The 20,350-nt window shown below is 60.8% G+C and overlaps 1 protein-coding gene across 1 annotated transcript; it reads right to left on the reverse strand.

The window, feature by feature from the left end:
- Positions 1-530: 530 nt before the first annotated feature.
- On the reverse strand, positions 531-19,522 carry LOC132385638 (post-GPI attachment to proteins factor 3-like; the record flags this gene model as incomplete). The annotated part of the gene is made up of 4 exons (XM_059957823.1): positions 19,288-19,522; positions 13,018-13,115; positions 10,836-10,988; positions 531-593 (listed from the first exon to the last, which is right to left on the reverse strand). Coding segments are annotated over exons 1-4 (513 nt in total), but the record flags the coding sequence as incomplete, so codon positions are not given.
- Positions 19,523-20,350: the final 828 nt, after the last annotated feature.

Raw genomic sequence — 20,350 nt, forward strand, 5'->3', positions numbered from 1 at the left:
GACTCAATAGACAATAGACAGTAGGTGCAGGAGTTGGCCATTCGGCCTTCTAGCCAGCACCGCCATTCACTGTGATCATGGCTGATCATCCACCATCAGTACCCCGTTTCCTGCCCTCTCCCCGTATCCCTTGACCCCACTATCTATAAGAGCTCTATCTAACTCTCTCTTGAATGCATCCAGAGACTTGGCCTCCACTGCCTTCTGGGCAGAGAGCATTCCACTTATCCACCACTCTCTGGGTGAAAAAGTTTTTCCGCATCTCTGTTCTAAATGGCCTACCCCTTATTCTTAAACTGTGGCCTCTAGTTCTGGACTCACCCATCAGCGGGAACATGCTTCCTGCCTCCAGCGTGTCCAATCCTAAACAATCTTATACGTTTCAATCAGATCCCCACTCATCCTTCTAAATTCCAGTGTATACAAGCCCAGTCGCTCCAATCTTTCAACATATGACAGTCCGCCATTCCGGGAATTAACCTTGTGAACCTACGCTGCACTCCCTCAATAGCAAGAATGTCCTTCCTCACCTCGGTCAGTGCTGTGTCGCGGGTGTGGAAGACGGTGGACCAAACCCAGGCGTTCAGGGTGACCTGTGAGTGAGAGAGAGAGAGAGAGAGAGGAGAGAGAGAGAGAGAGAGGAGAGAGAGAGAGAGAGAGAGAGAGAGAGAGAGAGAGAGAGAGAGAGAGAGAGAGAGAGAGACGGCTTGTCACTTGGGAGTATTCGTCAGCCGGGACCCAGTTAGGTCAAGTGGGTCGGTGTAAAATCCAGGAACGCCGACAGTCCGCAACCTGAACCTCTTACTCCTCACAGACACCCGCAAAACGGAAAGAAGCCCAAGGAATGAGCGAAACATCAGTGTAACACCAAAGCTCCCGCCCTCTTGCCACACACAAACATCAACCCTCACCCCCACTTGCAAAAGTAACAAAACCCCCCTCCACCACCACAGGCTCCAACCACACCTTCATCTACAGTCCATTCCGACACGTGGAGTCCCGTGCTCAGTTCTGGTCTCCTCACTACAGGAAGGATGTGGAAACCATAGAAAGGGTGCAGAGGAGATTTACAAGGATGTTGCCTGGATTGGGGGAGCATGTCTTATGAGAATAGGTTGAGTGAACTCGGCCTTTTCTCCTTGGAGCGACGGAGGATGAGATGTGACCTGATAGAGGTGTACAAGATGATGAGAGGCATTGATCGTGTGGATAGTCAGAGGGCTTTTTCCCAGGGCTGAAACAGCTGCCACGAGAGGACACAGTTTAAGGTGCTGGGGAGAGGGTACAGAGGGGATGTCAGGGGTAAGTTTTTTACTCAGAGAGGGGTGAGTGCGTGGAATGGGCTGCCGGCAACAGCAGAGACTCCTGGATGGCTGCATGGAGCTTAGGGAAAATAGAGGGCTAAGGGTAGGCCGAGGTAGTTTTAAGGTTCGGCACAGCTTTGTGGGCTGGAGGGTTTCTATGTTTCCACTCGGGCCTCTCAGACTAGGGAGGGAAGAAAGCTCAAGCAACGAGAGTGGGAGACCAGCAGCTTGTGGTTCTGACGTTGCAGTCCTCCGAGTGCCCTGACTCGAGGGATGACAAACCCTCATCCACCATCAAAAAGGGGAGGGGGAGAGGAGTGGGGGAGGGAAAGGGGAGAGAGAGAGAAAGAGAGGATCGACACAGTACAGGGGCCTTTTTCCACACTGCCTACTGTCCCAATGTTTCTGTCTCTCACAATGCTTCAAACAGAGGGAACTGATTGTTTAAGAAGCACAACATCCAGGGGAATTGAAGCCCCTCCACACCCCCAATCACCCACTGACCCACCCCCTCCACACACCCCAAATCACCCACTGACCCACCCCTCCACACCCCCAGTCACCCACTGAACCACCCCTCCACACCCTCAATCACTGACACCCCCCACACCCTCAATCAGCCACTGACCCACCCCTCCACACCCCCAATCACCCACTGACCCATCCCTCCACACCACCAATCACCCACTGACCCACCCCTCCACACCCCCAATCACCCACTGACCCACCCCTCCACACACCTCAATCACCCACTGACCCACCCCTCCACACCCCCAATCACCCACTGACCCACCCCTCCACACCCCCAATCACCCACTGACCCACCCCTCCAGACACCCAGTCACCCACTGACCCACCCCTCCACACCCCAAATCACCCACTGACCCACCCCTCCACACCCCCAATCACCCACTGACCCACCCTCCACACCCCCAATCTCTCACTGAGCAACCCCTCCATACCCCCAATCACCACTGACCCACCCCTCCACACCCCCAATCACTGACCCCCCTCCACACCCTCAATCAGCCACTGACCCACCCCTCCACACCCCCAATCACCCACTGACCCACCCCTCCACACCCCCAATCACCCACTGACCCACCCCTCCACATTCCCAGTCACCCACTGACCCACCCCTCCACACCCCCAATCACCCACTGATCTACCCCTCCACACCCCCGATCACCCACTGACCCACCCCTCCACACACCTCAATCACACACTGACCCACCCCTCCACACCCCCAATCACCCACTGACCCACCCCTCCACACCCCCAATCACCCACTGACCCACCCTCCACACCCCCAATCTCTCACTGAGCAACCCCTCCATACCCCCAATCACCACTGACCCACCCCTCCACACCCCCAATCACCCACTGATCTACCCCTCCACACCCCCGATCACCCACTGACCCACCCCTCCAGACACCCAGTCACCCACTGACCCACCCCTCCACACCCCAAATCACCCACTGACCCACCCCTCCACACCCCCAATCACCCACTGACCCACCCTCCACACCCCCAATCTCTCACTGAGCAACCCCTCCATACCCCCAATCACCACTGACCCACCCCTCCACACCCCCAATCACTGACCCCCCTCCACACCCTCAATCAGCCACTGACCCACCCCTCCACACCCCCAATCACCCACTGACCCACCCCTCCACACCCCCAATCACCCACTGACCCACCCCTCCACATTCCCAGTCACCCACTGACCCACCCCTCCACACCCCCAATCACCCACTGATCTACCCCTCCACACCCCCGATCACCCACTGACCCACACCTCCCACACCCCTAATCACCCACTGACCCACCCATCCACACCCCCAATCACTGACCCCCCTCCACACACCTCAATCAGCCACTGACCCACCCCTCCACACCCCCAATCACCCACTGACCCATCCCTCCACACCACCAATCACCCACTGACCCACCCCTCCACACCCCCAATCACCCACTGACCCACCCCTCCACACACCTCAATCACCCACTGACCCACCCCTCCACACCCCCAATCACCCACTGACCCACCCCTCCACACCCCCAATCACCCACTGACCCACCCCTCCACACACCCAGTCACCCACTGACCCACCCCTCCACACTCCCAATCACCCACTGACCCACCCCTCCACACCCCCAATCACCCACTGACCCACCCCTCCACACCCCCAATCTCTCACTGAGCAACCCCTCCATACCCCCAATCACCACTGACCCACCCCTCCACACCCCCAATCACTGACCCCCCTCCACACCCTCAATCAGCCACTGACCCACCCCTCCACACCCCCAATCACCCACTGACCCACCCCTCCACACACCTCAATCACCCACTGACCCACCCCTCCACACCCCCAATCACCCACTGACCCACCCCTCCACACCCCCAATCACCCACTGACCCACCCCTCCACATTCCCAGTCACCCACTGACCCACCCCTCCACACCCCCAATCACCCACTGATCTACCCCTCCACACCCCCGATCACCCACTGACCCACCCCTCCCACACCACTAATCACCCACTGACCCACCCATCCACACCCCCGATCACCCACTGACCCACCCCTTCACACCCCCAATCACCCACTGACCCACCCCTCCACACCCCCAATCACCCACTGACCCACCCCCCCACACACCCAGTCACCCACTGACCCACCCCTCCACACTCCCAATCACCCACTGACCCACCCCTCCACACCCCCAATCACCCACTGACCCACCCCTCCACACCCCCAATCTCTCACTGAGCAACCCCTCCATACCCCCAATCACCACTGACCCACCCCTCCACACCCCCAATCACTGACCCCCCTCCACACCCTCAATCAGCCACTGACCCACCCCTCCACACCCCCAATCACCCACTTACCCACCCCTCCACACACCCAATCACCCACTGACCCACCCCTCCACATTCCCAGTCACCCACTGACCCACCCCTCCACACCCCCAATCAACCACTGACCCACCCCTCCACACCCCCAATCACCCACTGACCCACCCCTCCACACACCTCAATCACCCACTGACCCACCCCACCACACCCCCAATCACCCACTGACCCACCCCTCCACATTCCCAGTCACCCAATGACCCACCCCTCCACACCCCCAATCACCCACTGACCCACCCCTCCACACCCCCAATCACCCACTGATCTACCCCTCCACACCCCCGATCACCCACTGACCCACCCCTCCCACACCACTAATCACCCACTGACCCACCCATCCACACCCCCGATCACCCACTGACCCACCCCTTCACACCCCCAATCACCCACTGACCCACCCCTCCACACCCCCAATCACCCACTGACCCACCCCCCCACACACCCAGTCACCCACTGACCCACCCCTCCACACTCCCAATCACCCACTGACCCACCCCTCCACACCCCCAATCACCCACTGACCCACCCCTCCACACACCTCAATCACCCACTGACCCACCCCTCCACACCCCCAATCACCCACTGACCCACCCCTCCACACCCCCAATCACCCACTGACCCACCCCTCCACACACCCAGTCACCCACTGACCCACCCCTCCACACTCCCAATCACCCACTGACCCACCCCTCCACACCCCCAATCACCCACTGACCCACCCCTCCACACCCCCAATCTCTCACTGAGCAACCCCTCCATACCCCCAATCACCACTGACCCATCCCTCCACACCCCCAATCACTGAGCCCCTCCACACCCTCAATCAGCCACTGACCCACCCCTCCACACCCCCAATCACCCACTGACCCACCCCTCCAGACACCCAGTCACCCACTGACCCACCCCTCCACACCCCAAATCACCCACTGACCCACCCCTCCACACCCCCAATCACCCACTGACCCACCCTCCACACCCCCAATCTCTCACTGAGCAACCCCTCCATACCCCCAATCACCACTGACCCACCCCTCCACACCCCCAATCACCCACTGACCCACCCCCCCACACACCCAGTCACCCACTGACCCACCCCTCCACACTCCCAATCACCCACTGACCCACCCCTCCACACCCCCAATCACCCACTGACCCACCCCTCCACACCCCCAATCTCTCACTGAGCAACCCCTCCATACCCCCAATCACCACTGACCCACCCCTCCACACCCCCAATCACTGACCCCCCTCCACACCCTCAATCAGCCACTGACCCACCCCTCCACACCCCCAATCACCCACTTACCCACCCCTCCACACACCCAATCACCCACTGACCCACCCCTCCACATTCCCAGTCACCCACTGACCCACCCCTCCACACCCCCAATCAACCACTGACCCACCCCTCCACACCCCCAATCACCCACTGACCCACCCCTCCACACACCTCAATCACCCACTGACCCACCCCACCACACCCCCAATCACCCACTGACCCACCCCTCCACATTCCCAGTCACCCAATGACCCACCCCTCCACACCCCCAATCACCCACTGACCCACCCCTCCACACCCCCAATCACCCACTGATCTACCCCTCCACACCCCCGATCACCCACTGACCCACCCCTCCCACACCACTAATCACCCACTGACCCACCCATCCACACCCCCGATCACCCACTGACCCACCCCTTCACACCCCCAATCACCCACTGACCCACCCCTCCACACCCCCAATCACCCACTGACCCACCCCCCCACACACCCAGTCACCCACTGACCCACCCCTCCACACTCCCAATCACCCACTGACCCACCCCTCCACACCCCCAATCACCCACTGACCCACCCCTCCACACACCTCAATCACCCACTGACCCACCCCTCCACACCCCCAATCACCCACTGACCCACCCCTCCACACCCCCAATCACCCACTGACCCACCCCTCCACACACCCAGTCACCCACTGACCCACCCCTCCACACTCCCAATCACCCACTGACCCACCCCTCCACACCCCCAATCACCCACTGACCCACCCCTCCACACCCCCAATCTCTCACTGAGCAACCCCTCCATACCCCCAATCACCACTGACCCATCCCTCCACACCCCCAATCACTGAGCCCCTCCACACCCTCAATCACCCACTGACCCACCCCTCCACACCCCCAATCACCCACTGACCCACCCCTCCAGACACCCAGTCACCCACTGACCCACCCCTCCACACCCCAAATCACCCACTGACCCACCCCTCCACACCCCCAATCACCCACTGACCCACCCTCCACACCCCCAATCTCTCACTGAGCAACCCCTCCATACCCCCAATCACCACTGACCCACCCCTCCACACCCCCAATCACTGACCCCCCTCCACACCCTCAATCAGCCACTGACCCACCCCTCCACACCCCCAATCACCCACTGACCCACCCCTCCACACCCCCAATCACCCACTGACCCACCCCTCCACATTCCCAGTCACCCACTGACCCACCCCTCCACACCCCCAATCACCCACTGATCTACCCCTCCACACCCCCGATCACCCACTGACCCACCCCTCCACACACCTCAATCACACACTGACCCACCCCTCCACACCCCCAATCACCCACTGACCCACCCCTCCACACCCCCAATCACCCACTGACCCACCCCTCCAGACACCCAGTCACCCACTGACCCACCCCTCCACACCCCAAATCACCCACTGACCCACCCCTCCACACCCCCAATCACCCACTGACCCACCCTCCACACCCCCAATCTCTCACTGAGCAACCCCTCCATACCCCCAATCACCACTGACCCACCCCTCCACACCCCCAATCACTGACCCCCCTCCACACCCTCAATCAGCCACTGACCCACCCCTCCACACCCCCAATCACCCACTGACCCACCCCTCCACACCCCCAATCACCCACTGACCCACCCCTCCACATTCCCAGTCACCCACTGACCCACCCCTCCACACCCCCAATCACCCACTGATCTACCCCTCCACACCCCCGATCACCCACTGACCCACACCTCCCACACCCCTAATCACCCACTGACCCACCCATCCACACCCCCAATCACTGACCCCCCTCCACACACCTCAATCAGCCACTGACCCACCCCTCCACACCCCCAATCACCCACTGACCCATCCCTCCACACCACCAATCACCCACTGACCCACCCCTCCACACCCCCAATCACCCACTGACCCACCCCTCCACACACCTCAATCACCCACTGACCCACCCCTCCACACCCCCAATCACCCACTGACCCACCCCTCCACACCCCCAATCACCCACTGACCCACCCCCTCCACACACCCAGTCACCCACTGACCCACCCCTCCACACTCCCAATCACCCACTGACCCACCCCTCCACACCCCCAATCACCCACTGACCCACCCCTCCACACCCCCAATCTCTCACTGAGCAACCCCTCCATACCCCCAATCACCACTGACCCACCCCTCCACACCCCCAATCACTGACCCCCCTCCACACCCTCAATCAGCCACTGACCCACCCCTCCACACCCCCAATCACCCACTGACCCACCCCTCCACACACCTCAATCACCCACTGACCCACCCCTCCACACCCCCAATCACCCACTGACCCACCCCTCCACACCCCCAATCACCCACTGACCCACCCCTCCACATTCCCAGTCACCCACTGACCCACCCCTCCACACCCCCAATCACCCACTGATCTACCCCTCCACACCCCCGATCACCCACTGACCCACCCCTCCCACACCACTAATCACCCACTGACCCACCCATCCACACCCCCGATCACCCACTGACCCACCCCTTCACACCCCCAATCACCCACTGACCCACCCCTCCACACCCCCAATCACCCACTGACCCACCCCCCACACACCCAGTCACCCACTGACCCACCCCTCCACACTCCCAATCACCCACTGACCCACCCCTCCACACCCCCAATCACCCACTGACCCACCCCTCCACACCCCCAATCTCTCACTGAGCAACCCCTCCATACCCCCAATCACCACTGACCCACCCCTCCACACCCCCAATCACTGACCCCCTCCACACCCTCAATCAGCCACTGACCCACCCCTCCACACCCCCCAATCACCCACTTACCCACCCCTCCACACACCCAATCACCCACTGACCCACCCCCTCCACATTCCCAGTCACCCACTGACCCACCCCTCCACACCCCCAATCAACCACTGACCCACCCCTCCACACCCCCAATCACCCACTGACCCACCCCTCCACACACCTCAATCACCCACTGACCCACCCCACCACACCCCCAATCACCCACTGACCCACCCCTCCACATTCCCAGTCACCCAATGACCCACCCCTCCACACCCCCAATCACCCACTGACCCACCCCTCCACACCCCCAATCACCCACTGATCTACCCCTCCACACCCCCGATCACCCACTGACCCACCCCTCCCACACCACTAATCACCCACTGACCCACCCATCCACACCCCCGATCACCCACTGACCCACCCCTTCACACCCCCAATCACCCACTGACCCACCCCTCCACACCCCCAATCACCCACTGACCCACCCCCCCACACACCCAGTCACCCACTGACCCACCCCTCCACACTCCCAATCACCCACTGACCCACCCCTCCACACCCCCAATCACCCACTGACCCACCCCTCCACACACCTCAATCACCCACTGACCCACCCCTCCACACCCCCAATCACCCACTGACCCACCCCTCCACACCCCCAATCACCCACTGACCCACCCCTCCACACACCCAGTCACCCACTGACCCACCCCTCCACACTCCCAATCACCCACTGACCCACCCCTCCACACCCCCAATCACCCACTGACCCACCCCTCCACACCCCCAATCTCTCACTGAGCAACCCCTCCATACCCCCAATCACCACTGACCCATCCCTCCACACCCCCAATCACTGAGCCCCTCCACACCCTCAATCAGCCACTGACCCACCCCTCCACACCCCCAATCACCCACTGACCCACCCCTCCACACACCTCAATCACCCACTGACCCACCCCTCCACACCCCCAATCACCCACTGACCCACCCCTCCACACCCCCAATCACCCACTGACCCACCCCTCCACATTCCCAGTCACCCACTGACCCACCCCTCCACACCCCCAATCACCCACTGATCTACCCCTCCACACCCCCGATCACCCACTGACCCACCCCTCCCACACCACTAATCACCCACTGACCCACCCATCCACACCCCCGATCACCCACTGACCCACCCCTTCACACCCCCAATCACCCACTGACCCACCCCTCCACACCCCCAATCACCCACTGACCCACCCCCCCACACACCCAGTCACCCACTGACCCACCCCTCCACACTCCCAATCACCCACTGACCCACCCCTCCACACCCCCAATCACCCACTGACCCACCCCTCCACACCCCCAATCTCTCACTGAGCAACCCCTCCATACCCCCAATCACCACTGACCCACCCCTCCACACCCCCAATCACTGACCCCCCTCCACACCCTCAATCAGCCACTGACCCACCCCTCCACACCCCCAATCACCCACTTACCCACCCCTCCACACATCTCAATCACCCACTGACCCACCCCTCCACACCCCCAATCACCCACTGACCCACCCCTCCACATTCCCAGTCACCCAATGACCCACCCCTCCACACCCCCAATCACCCACTGATCTACCCCTCCACACCCCCGATCACCCACTGACCCACCCCTCCCACACCACTAATCACCCACTGACCCACCCATCCACACCCCCGATCACCCACTGACCCACCCCTCCACACACCTCAATCACCCACTGACCCACCCCTCCACACCCCTAATCACCCACTGACCCACCCCTCCACGCCCCCAATCACCCACTGACCCACCCCTCCACACCCCCAATCACCCACTGACCCACCCCTCCACACACCCAGTCACCCACTGACCCACCCCTCCACACCCCCAATCACCCACTGACCCACCCCTCCACACCCCCAATCACCCACTGACACACCCCTCCACACCCCCAATCACCCACTGACTCTCCCCTCCACACCCCCTCACCTGGTCTCACCCGTCACCTTGTCCTCCTCCCCCTCTCCCACTCCCCCACCTTCCCCCTCACCTGGTCTCACCTGTCACATTGTCCTCCTTCCCCTCCCCTCCCCGACCCACCTTCCCCCTCACCTGGTCTCACCTGTCAGCTTGTTCTCCCCCTCCCCCACCCACCCACCTTCCCCCTCACCTGGTCTCACCTGTCAGCTTGTCCTCCCCCTCCCCCCACCTTCTTATTCTGACTTTATCCCCCTTCCCTTCCAGTCCCGCCGCAGATCTCGGCCCGAAACATCGACTCTTTGTTCCCCTCCCCAGATGCTGCCCGGCTCGCTGAGACCCTCCAGCGTTTTGGGTGGGGTTTGGTCTGACTTGGATCCTGGTTTACGGAGACGGGTCTGGCCCCTGGGCACCACTCCACATACCCCTGCCCCGACAGACAGCGGGAGACGGGACGGACTTGCGAGGGATACGCGCCGAGTGTCAGTGATCTGCTTACCGTGGCGAAGCAGACGCAGGTGTTGTACATGGGGCACTCGCTCGGCACCGCGGCCCGGTACTTGGCCAACATCAGCAGGTTGGCCAGCCCGTTCAGGATGGAGGCGAAGGCCGAGGCGGGCTCCTGGAAGAACAGGAACCGGTAGAAAGGCCACTACGGGAGAAAACAAAAGGAGAAAATCAGCGGGGAGACATTCGCCCCCAACATCCCTCCCTCACCCTTCTGACACAAACCACTCCATTCTCAAAGTTCAAAGTCGTTATCGAAGTCCTGCAGGACCGCCACAACCTCGCTGTCGGGCTCGGAGCCGCGTTGGCTCTGGCCGTCGGTCAGGTCATCCACGCCGCAGAGGTCAGAGGTCAGTTCGCCAGTCCTCCAGGTTCGGGGGTCAGCTCAGGGCCAACAACCCCGACCGGTTAAACAAAACCGTTAAGGAAACAGCAACGGAGAATCCTTCTGCATCTGAGTGTGATGGTGTCCCGAGTCTGCACCCGGGTGAACAGGAGTGAAAACCCAGAGGAAGCTACTGACACGATGAAGGAAGCCCGGAGCACCGCCAGAGATGGACGACCTTCAGTGCTGCCCTAGACACCAGCGGGGTAAAGCGCAGTAAGCATGATCAGAGTACGTATATACAACCCAAAGATTCATTCTCTTGTGGGCATTCAGAGTAAATCCAGGAAACACACCAGAGTCATTGAGACTGCACCCAACAGGACAAACAACCCGTGTGCAAAAGACAACAAAATCTTCAAATACAGAAGAAAAAAAGATGAAATAATAATTAACTAAGCAATAATTATCGAGAGCATCAGGTGAAGTGTCCTTGAAAGTGAGTCCATAGGTCGTGGGAGCAATGGGGAGAGGGCATGATGGTTGAGGGGTAATAACCGTTTCTGAACCCGGTGGTGTGGGACCTGAGGCTCTTGTACCTCCTTCCTGATGGTTGAGGGGTAATAACCGTTTCTGAACCCGGTGGTGTGGGACCTGAGGCTCCTGTACCTCCTTCCTGATGGTTGAGGGGTAATAACCGTTTCTGAAACTGGTGGTGTGGGACCTGAGGCTCCTGTACCTCCTTCCTGGTGGTTGAGGGGTAATAACTGTTCCTGAACCTGGTGGTGTGGGCCCTGAGGCTCCTGTACCTCCTTCCTGATGGTTGAGGGGTAATAACTGTTCCTGAACCTGGTGGAGTGGGACCTGAGGCTCCTGTACCTCCTTCCTGATGGTTGAGGGGTAATAACTGTTCGTGAACCTGGTGGAGTGGGACCTGAGGCTCCTGTACCTCCTTCCTGATGGTTGAGGGGTAATAACTGTTCCTGAACCTGGTGGTGTGGGACCTGAGGCTCCTGTACCTCCTTCCTGATAGTTGAGGGGTAATAACTGTTCCTGAACCTGGTGGTGTGGGACCTGAGGCTCCTGTACCTCCTTCCTGATCGTAGGGACTCCATCTCAGTATAGTCCTACCCCCTCCAACCCCCGATACAGCTTTCCACGTTGCTCATCGCTCGTCCCGCACGGAGAACTGTATCTGAGCTGACTCTCCAGGGAGAGTCTGCCAGTCGACAGTATTTCTATCACCAGGACTTGCAACGTGCACCAGATGCTCCCATGGTTTCCCGTGACCCTGATCGGGGGGGGGGCTAGGCAGGTGCTTAGTGACCTGCAGGCCAGCACCTCTCCAGCCCGCCAACACAGAGAGTGGTGGGTGTGTGGAACGCCCTGCCAGGGATGGTGGTAGATACATTCTGGGCATTTCAGACTCTTAGAGAAGCAAGCGGATGATAGGAAAACAGAGGGAGACTTGGGAGGGAAGGGTTAGAGCCTCTCGACGCGACATGGCCGCCGGTCCGAGAGCGAGGGGCGAGCTGGCGTTCCGAAGAGGAACACCGGGGCCAGGCGGATTGGAAAGGGTGGGAGTCGGGACCAGAGGCGAGGGCCGGGTCGCTACAACGAGGCCTCAATTCCCATCTGAGAGCCGTTCGGCTCCTCTCTTACTGTCTGCACGATTCGTTTTCTCTCTGGAAACGGAGAGTTTGCTTGGTCTCTGTCTTTGCGGCTCTCTGAATGTGAAGGCGGTAAAAAGAACAGACACACTTTGATAATAAATGCCCTTTGAACACTTGTCAACAGGGACTAAACGGGTTGGGCCCTTCCCTGTAGGAAAGGCTGAAGGCTTAATCACCTTGCCATGAAATTGAGGCACCCTGAGTCCTTCCTGGATGTACACACCAACCGTGTCCCACATGCAGTCATACTGGCAGTCGTCGATACAGGTCCAGCCTGCCGGCAGAAACAGACACCAGAATTAGTCTCAAGACCACGGTTAATTCAGAGCAGCCGTCTCCCTGCCGATATCCACCCACAAACTCTCTCTCTCTCTCAAACACCGACTGGAAGTTCACAGAATCCGAACCGAGAGTGACCACACTGGCTCGTGGCGTGAAATTTGTTGCTTTTGCTCAGCAGCAAGTGAACCGGACTGAGTTGTCTGCAGCCGAGTGAGATAAGGAACTGCTGTGGACTTGTCCTGCAGGATCGGGGCTGCAGGCCAACATCCCATCTACGGGCTGTGACGCTCAGGGACTTCGGCGAGACTATTAAAGTTTTTTTTTTGTTATGCTTTCCTGCTATCATAATTACCACGGCAGTGCATTGGTTAGCACAATGTTCACAGTACCAGCAAACCGGGTTCGATTCCCATCACACGGTAGTGTAGTGGTTAGCACAACGCTTTACAGTACCAGTGACCCGGGTTCAATTCCCATCACACGGTAGTGTAGTGGTTAGCACAACGCTTTACAGTACCAGTGACCCGGGTTCAATTCCCATCACACGGTAGTGTAGTGGTTAGCACAACGCTTTACAGTACCAGTGACCCGGGTTCAATTCCCATCACACGGTAGTGTAGTGGTTAGCACAATGTTTACAGTACCTGTGACCCGGGTTCAATTACCATCACACGGTAGTGTAGTGGTTAGCACAACGCTTTACAGTACCAGTGACCCGGGTTCAATTCCCATCACACGGTAGTGTAGTGGTTAGCACAATGTTTACAGTACCTGTGACCCGGGTTCAATTCACATCACACGGTAGTGTAGTGGTTAGCACAACGCTTTACAATACCAGTGACCCGGGTTCAATTCCCATCACACGGTAGTGTAGTGGTTAGCACAATGTTTACAGTACCAGTGACCCGGGTTCAATTCCCATCACACGGTAGTGTAGTGGTTAGCACAACGCTTTACAGTACCAGTGACCCGGGTTCGATTCCCATCACACGGTAGTGTAGTGGTTAGCACAACGCTTTACAGTACCAGTGACCCGGGTTCAATTCCCATCACACGGTAGTGTAGTGGTTAGCACAACGCTTTACAGTACCAGTGACCCGGGTTCAATTCCCATCTCACGGTAGTGTAGTGGTTAGCACAATGTTTACAGTACCAGTGACCCGGGTTCAATTCCCATCACACGGTAGTGTAGTGGTTAGCACAACGTTTACAGTACCAGTGACCCGGGTTCGGTTCCCATCACACGGTAGTGTAGTGGTTAGCACAACGCTTTACAGTACCAGTGACCCGGGTTCAATTCCCATCTCACGGTAGTGTAGAAGTTAGCACAACGCTTTACAATACCAGTGACCCGGGTTCAATTCCCATCACATGGTAGTGTAGTGGTTAGCACAATGTTTACAGTACCTGTGACCCGGGTTCAATTCCCATCACATGGTAGTGTAGTGGTTAGCACAACGCTTTACAGTACCAGTGACCCGGGTTCAATTCCCATCACACGGTAGTGTAGTGGTTAGCACAATGTTTACAGTACCAGTGACCCAGGTTCAATTCCCATCACACGGTAGTGTAGTGGTTAGCACAATGTTTACAGTACCAGTGACCCGGGTTCAATTCCCATCACACGGTAGTGTAGTGGTTAACACAACGTTTTACAGTACCAGTGACCCGGGTTCGATTCCCATCACACAGTAGTGTAGTGGTTAGCACAACATTTTACAGTACCAGTGACCCGGTTTGATTCCCATCACACGGTAGTGTAGTGGTTAGCACAACGCTTTACAGTACCAGTGACCCGGGTTCAATTCCCATCACACGGTAGTGTAGTGGTTAACACAACGTTTTACAGTACCAGTGACCCGGGTTCGATTCCCATCACACAGTAGTGTAGTGGTTAGCACAACATTTTACAGTACCAGTGACCCGGGTTCGATTCCCATCACACGGTAGTGTAGTGGTTAGCACAACGTTTTACAATACCAGTGACCTGGGCGCAATTCCCATCACACGGTAGTGTAGTGGTTAGCACAATGTTTACAGTGCCAGTGACCCGGGTTCAATTCCCATCACACGGTAGTGTAGTGGTTAGCACAATGGTTTACAGTACCAGTGACCTGGGTTCGATTCCCATCACACGGTAGTGTAGTGGTTAGCACAACGTTTACAGTACCAGTGACCTGGGTTCGATTCCCATCACACGGTAGTGTAGCGGTTAGCACAACGTTTACAGTACCAGTGACCTGGGTTCGATTCCCATCACACGGTAGTGTAGCGGTTAGCACAATGGTTTACAGTACCAGTGACCCGGGTTCAATTCCCATCACACGGTAGTGTAGTGGTTAGCACAATGTTTACAGTGCCAGTGACCCGGGTTCGATTCCCATCACACGGTAGTGTAGTGGTTAGCACAATGTTTACAGTGCCAGTGACCCAGGTTCAATTCCCATCACACGGTAGTGTAGTGGTTAACACAATGTTTACAGTACCAGTGACCCAGGTTCAATTCCCATCACACGGTAGTGTAGTGGTTAACACAATGTTCACAGTACCAGTGACCCAGGTTCAATTCCCATCACACGGTAGTGTAGTGGTTAACACAATGTTCACAGTACCAGTGACCCAGGTTCAATTCCCATCACACGGTAGTGTAGTGGTTAACACAATGTTTACAGTACCAGTGACCCAGGTGTCGTGCCTGTGACCGTCAGAACGGGTCTGTGTTGCTGTAGGAACCCTGGGGTGGGTGTGAAGGGCCAGGGTCTGCAGGATCCCTGGGGTGGGGGTGAAGGGTCAGGGTCTGCAGGATCCCTGGGGTGGGTGTGAAGGGTCAAGGGCTGCAGGATCCCTGGGGTGGGGTGAAGGGTCAGGGGCTGCAGGATCCCTGGGGTGGGGGTGAAGGGTCAGGGGCTGCAGGATCCCTGGGGTGGGGGTGAAGGGTCAGGGTCTGCAGGATCCCGGGGTGGGGGTGAAGGGTCAGGGGCTGCAGGATCCCTGGGGTGGGGGTGAAGGGTCAGGGTCTGCAGGATCCCTGGGGTGGGGGTGAAGGGTCAGGGGCTGCAGGATCCCTGGAGTGGGGGTGGAGGGTCAGGGTCTGCAGGATCCCTGGGGTGGGGGCGAAGGGTCAGGGTCTGCAGGATCCCTGGGGTGGGGGCGAAGGGTCAGGGGCTGCAGGATCCCTGGGGTGGGGGCGAAGGGTCAGGGGCTGCAGGATCCCTGGGGTGGGGGCGAAGGGTCAGGGGCTGTAGGATCCCTGGGGTGGGGGCGAAGGGTCAGGGGCTGCAGGATCCCTGGGGTGGGGGTGAAGGGTCAGGGGCTGCAGGATCCCTGGGGTGGGGGTGGTCAGGGGCTGCAGGATCCCTGGGGTGGGGGTGAAGGGTCAGGGGCTGCAGGATCCCTGGGGTGGGGGTGAAGGGTCAGGGGCTGCAGGATCCCTGGGGTGGGGGTGAAGGGTCAGGGGCTGCAGGATCCCTGGGGTGGGGGTGAAGGGTCAGGGGCTGCAGGATCCCTGGGGTGGGGGTGAAGGGTCAGGGGCTGCAGGATCCCTGGGGTGGGGGTGAAGGGTCAGGGGCTGCAGGATCCCTGGGGTGGGGGTGAAGGGTCAGGGGGTGCAGGATCCCTGGGGTGGGGGTGAAGGGTCAGGGGCTGCAGGATCCCTGGGGTGGGGGTGAAGGGTCAGGGGCTGCAGGATCCCTGGGGTGGGGGTGAAGGGTCAGGGGCTGCAGGATCCCTGGGGTGGGGGTGAAGGGTCAGGGGCTGCAGGATCCCTGGGGTGGGGGTGAAGGGTCAGGGGCTGCAGGATCCCTGGGGTGGGGGTGAAGGGTCAGGGGCTGCAGGATCCCTGGGGTGGGGGTGAAGGGTCAGGGGCTGCAGGATCCCTGGGGTGGGGGTGAAGGGTCAGGATCTGCAGGATCCCTGGGGTGGGGGTGAAGGGTCAGGGGCTGCAGGATCCCTGGGGTGGGGGTGAAGGGTCAGGGTCTGCAGGATCCCTGGGGTGGGTGCGAAGGGTCAGGGGCTGCAGGATCCCTGGGGTGGGGGTGAAGGGTCAGGGGCTGCAGGATCCCTGGGGTGGGGGCGAAGGGTCAGGGGCTGCAGGATCCCTGGGGTGGGGGTGAAGGGTCAGGGGCTGCAGGATCCCTGGGGTGGGGGTGAAGGGTCAGGGGCTGCAGGATCCCTGGGGTGGGGGTGAAGGGTCAGGGGCTGCAGGATCCCTGGGGTGGGGGTGAAGGGTCAGGGGGTGCAGGATCCCTGGGGTGGGGGTGAAGGGTCAGGGGCTGCAGGATCCCTGGGGTGGGGGTGAAGGGTCAGGGGCTGCAGGATCCCTGGGGTGGGGGTGAAGGGTCAGGGGGTGCAGGATCCCTGGGGTGGGGGTGAAGGGTCAGGGGCTGCAGGATCCCTGGGGTGGGGGTGAAGGGTCAGGGGGTGCAGGATCCCTGGGGTGGGGGTGAAGGGTCAGGGGCTGCAGGATCCCTGGGGTGGGGGTGAAGGGTCAGGGGCTGCAGGATCCCTGGGGTGGGGGTGAAGGGTCAGGGGCTGCAGGATCCCTGGGGTGGGGGTGAAGGGTCAGGGGCTGCAGGATCCCTGGGGTGGGGGTGAAGGGTCAGGGGCTGCAGGATCCCTGGGGTGGGGGTGAAGGGTCAGGATCTGCAGGATCCCTGGGGTGGGGGTGAAGGGTCAGGGGCTGCAGGATCCCTGGGGTGGGGGTGAAGGGTCAGGGTCTGCAGGATCCCTGGGGTGGGTGTGAAGGGTCAGGGGCTGCAGGATCCCTGGGGTGGGGGTGAAGGGTCAGGGGCTGCAGGATCCCTGGGGTGGGGGTGAAGGGTCAGGGGCTGCAGGATCCCTGGGGTGGGGGTGAAGGGTCAGGGGCTGCAGGATCCCTGGGGTGGGGGCGAAGGGTCAGGGGCTGCAGGATCCCTGGGGTGGGGGTGAAGGGTCAGGGGCTGCAGGATCCCTGGGGTGGGGGTGAAGGGTCAGGGGCTGCAGGATCCCTGGGGTGGGGGTGAAGGGTCAGGGGCTGCAGGATCCCTGGGGTGGGGGCGAAGGGTCAGGGTCTGCAGGATCCCTGGGGTGGGGGTGAAGGGTCAGGGGCTGCAGGATCCCTGGGGTGGGGGTGAAGGGTCAGGGGCTGCAGGATCCCTGGGGTGGGGGTGAAGGGTCAGGATCTGCAGGATCCCTGGGGTGGGGGTGGAGGGTCAGGGGCTGCAGGATCCCTGGGGTGGGGGTGGTCAGGGGCTGCAGGATCCCTGGGGTGGGGGTGAAGGGTCAGGGGCTGCAGGATCCCTGGGGTGGGGGTGAAGGGTCAGGATCTGCAGGATCCCTGGGGTGGGGGTGGAGGGTCAGGGGCTGCAGGATCCCTGGGGTGGGGGTGGTCAGGGGCTGCAGGATCCCTGGGGTGGGGGTGAAGGGTCAGGGGCTGCAGGATCCCTGGGGTGGGGGTGAAGGGTCAGGGGCTGCAGGATCCCTGGGGTGGGGGTGAAGGGTCAGGGGCTGCAGGATCCCTGGGGTGGGGGTGAAGGGTCAGGGGCTGCAGGATCCCTGGGGTGGGGGTGAAGGGTCAGGATCTGCAGGATCCCTGGGGTGGGGGCGAAGGGTCAGGGTCTGCAGGATCCCTGGGGTGGGGGTGAAGGGTCAGGGGCTGCAGGATCCCTGGGGTGGGGGTGAAGGGTCAGGGGCTGCAGGATCCCTGGGGTGGGGGTGAAGGGTCAGGGTCTGCAGGATCCCTGGGGTGGGGGTGAAGGGTCAGGGGCTGCAGGATCCCTGGGGTGGGGGTGAAGGGTCAGGGGCTGCAGGATCCCTGGGGTGGGGGTGAAGGGTCAGGGGCTGCAGGATCCCTGGGGTGGGGGTGAAGGGTCAGGATCTGCAGGATCCCTGGGGTGGGGGTGAAGGGTCAGGGGCTGCAGGATCCCTGGGGTGGGGGTGAAGGGTCAGGGGCTGCAGGATCCCTGGGGTGGGGGTGAAGGGTCAGGGGCTGCAGGATCCCTGGGGTGGGGGTGAAGGGTCAGGGGCTGCAGGATCCCTGGGGTGGGGGTGAAGGGTCAGGGGCTGCAGGATCCCTGGGGTGGGGGTGAAGGGTCAGGGGCTGCAGGATCCCTGGGGTGGGGGTGAAGGGTCAGGGGCTGCAGGATCCCTGGGGTGGGGGTGAAGGGTCAGGGGGTGTGTGTCCTCACCCGTCAGCTGCATGTGGATGGGCTGCGCCCTGTGGAAGGCCCTCAGCGCGGCGCCGGTGCAGTTCCGGCGCTCGCACAGCCGCACGCATTGCCGGTAGTAGGGCTCGCGGTCCCCCTGCGAGCAGCCGACCCCGGACAGGCCCAACAACGCCGCCGCCGCCGCCGCCGTGTAAACCGAGACCCAGGCCGCGGCCCGCATCCCGGCGCTTCCGGTCCGACGCGGAACTTCCGGTGCGGCGCGCGCGCTCCCCGCCTCCCGGCCCAGGCCCCGCCCCCTCCGCCCACCGACCCGCCCCCAGGGTCGAGACGGCCCCGCCCACCCATTCACTCGATCTGCCCCCGCCCCCTCCCTACGCCGACTCCGCCCCTTCCGGTCGCCGACCCCGCCCCTTCCAGCCGGAAGCCAGGGTCAGAGTGCGGGATGGACGGGGCGGGGAGGGCTGAGCTGGGAGGGGAGGCTGAGGCAGCGGGGGGGGGGGGGCAGGGGGCAGGGGGCAGGGGGCAGGGGGCGGTCAGGGACTGACCAGAGGCTGTAACCGAGACGGGCATCCGGGGACAGGGGATGAGACCGAGAGGGGGCATGAATGGGGGGGGGGGGTGGGTTTGACCCGGTGCTGATGCAGCCGGAACCCCTCCACTACCCCCGCTCCCCCCCCCCCCCGAGCCTCCTCGACACCCACCGTGATCCAGGAAATCCCAGATTTCCCCAATAATTCCTGCCAGAGCCGTGACGGAGGAGCCATCCTCTGCCAGCAATTCCACCAAATGCCTGTGGACACCCCTCCCCCTCTCATAGCATAGAATAGTACAGAGCAGGCCCTTCGGCCCACAATGTTGTGCCGTCCCTTAAACCCTGCCTCCCATTTAACCCGCTACCTTAAATTTCTGCATATACCTGTCTGGTAGTCTCTCAAATTTCACTAGTGTATCTGCCTCCACCACTGACTCAGGCAGTGCATTCCACGCACCAGCCACTCTCTGAGTAAAAATACCCTCCTCTAATATCCCCCTTGAACTTCCCTCCCCTTACCTTAAAGCCGTGTCCTCTTGTACTGAGCAGTGG

This window comes from Hypanus sabinus (genome assembly GCF_030144855.1).
Source record: "Hypanus sabinus isolate sHypSab1 chromosome X1 unlocalized genomic scaffold, sHypSab1.hap1 SUPER_X1_unloc_21, whole genome shotgun sequence".
Taxonomy (NCBI): domain Eukaryota; kingdom Metazoa; phylum Chordata; class Chondrichthyes; order Myliobatiformes; family Dasyatidae; genus Hypanus; species Hypanus sabinus.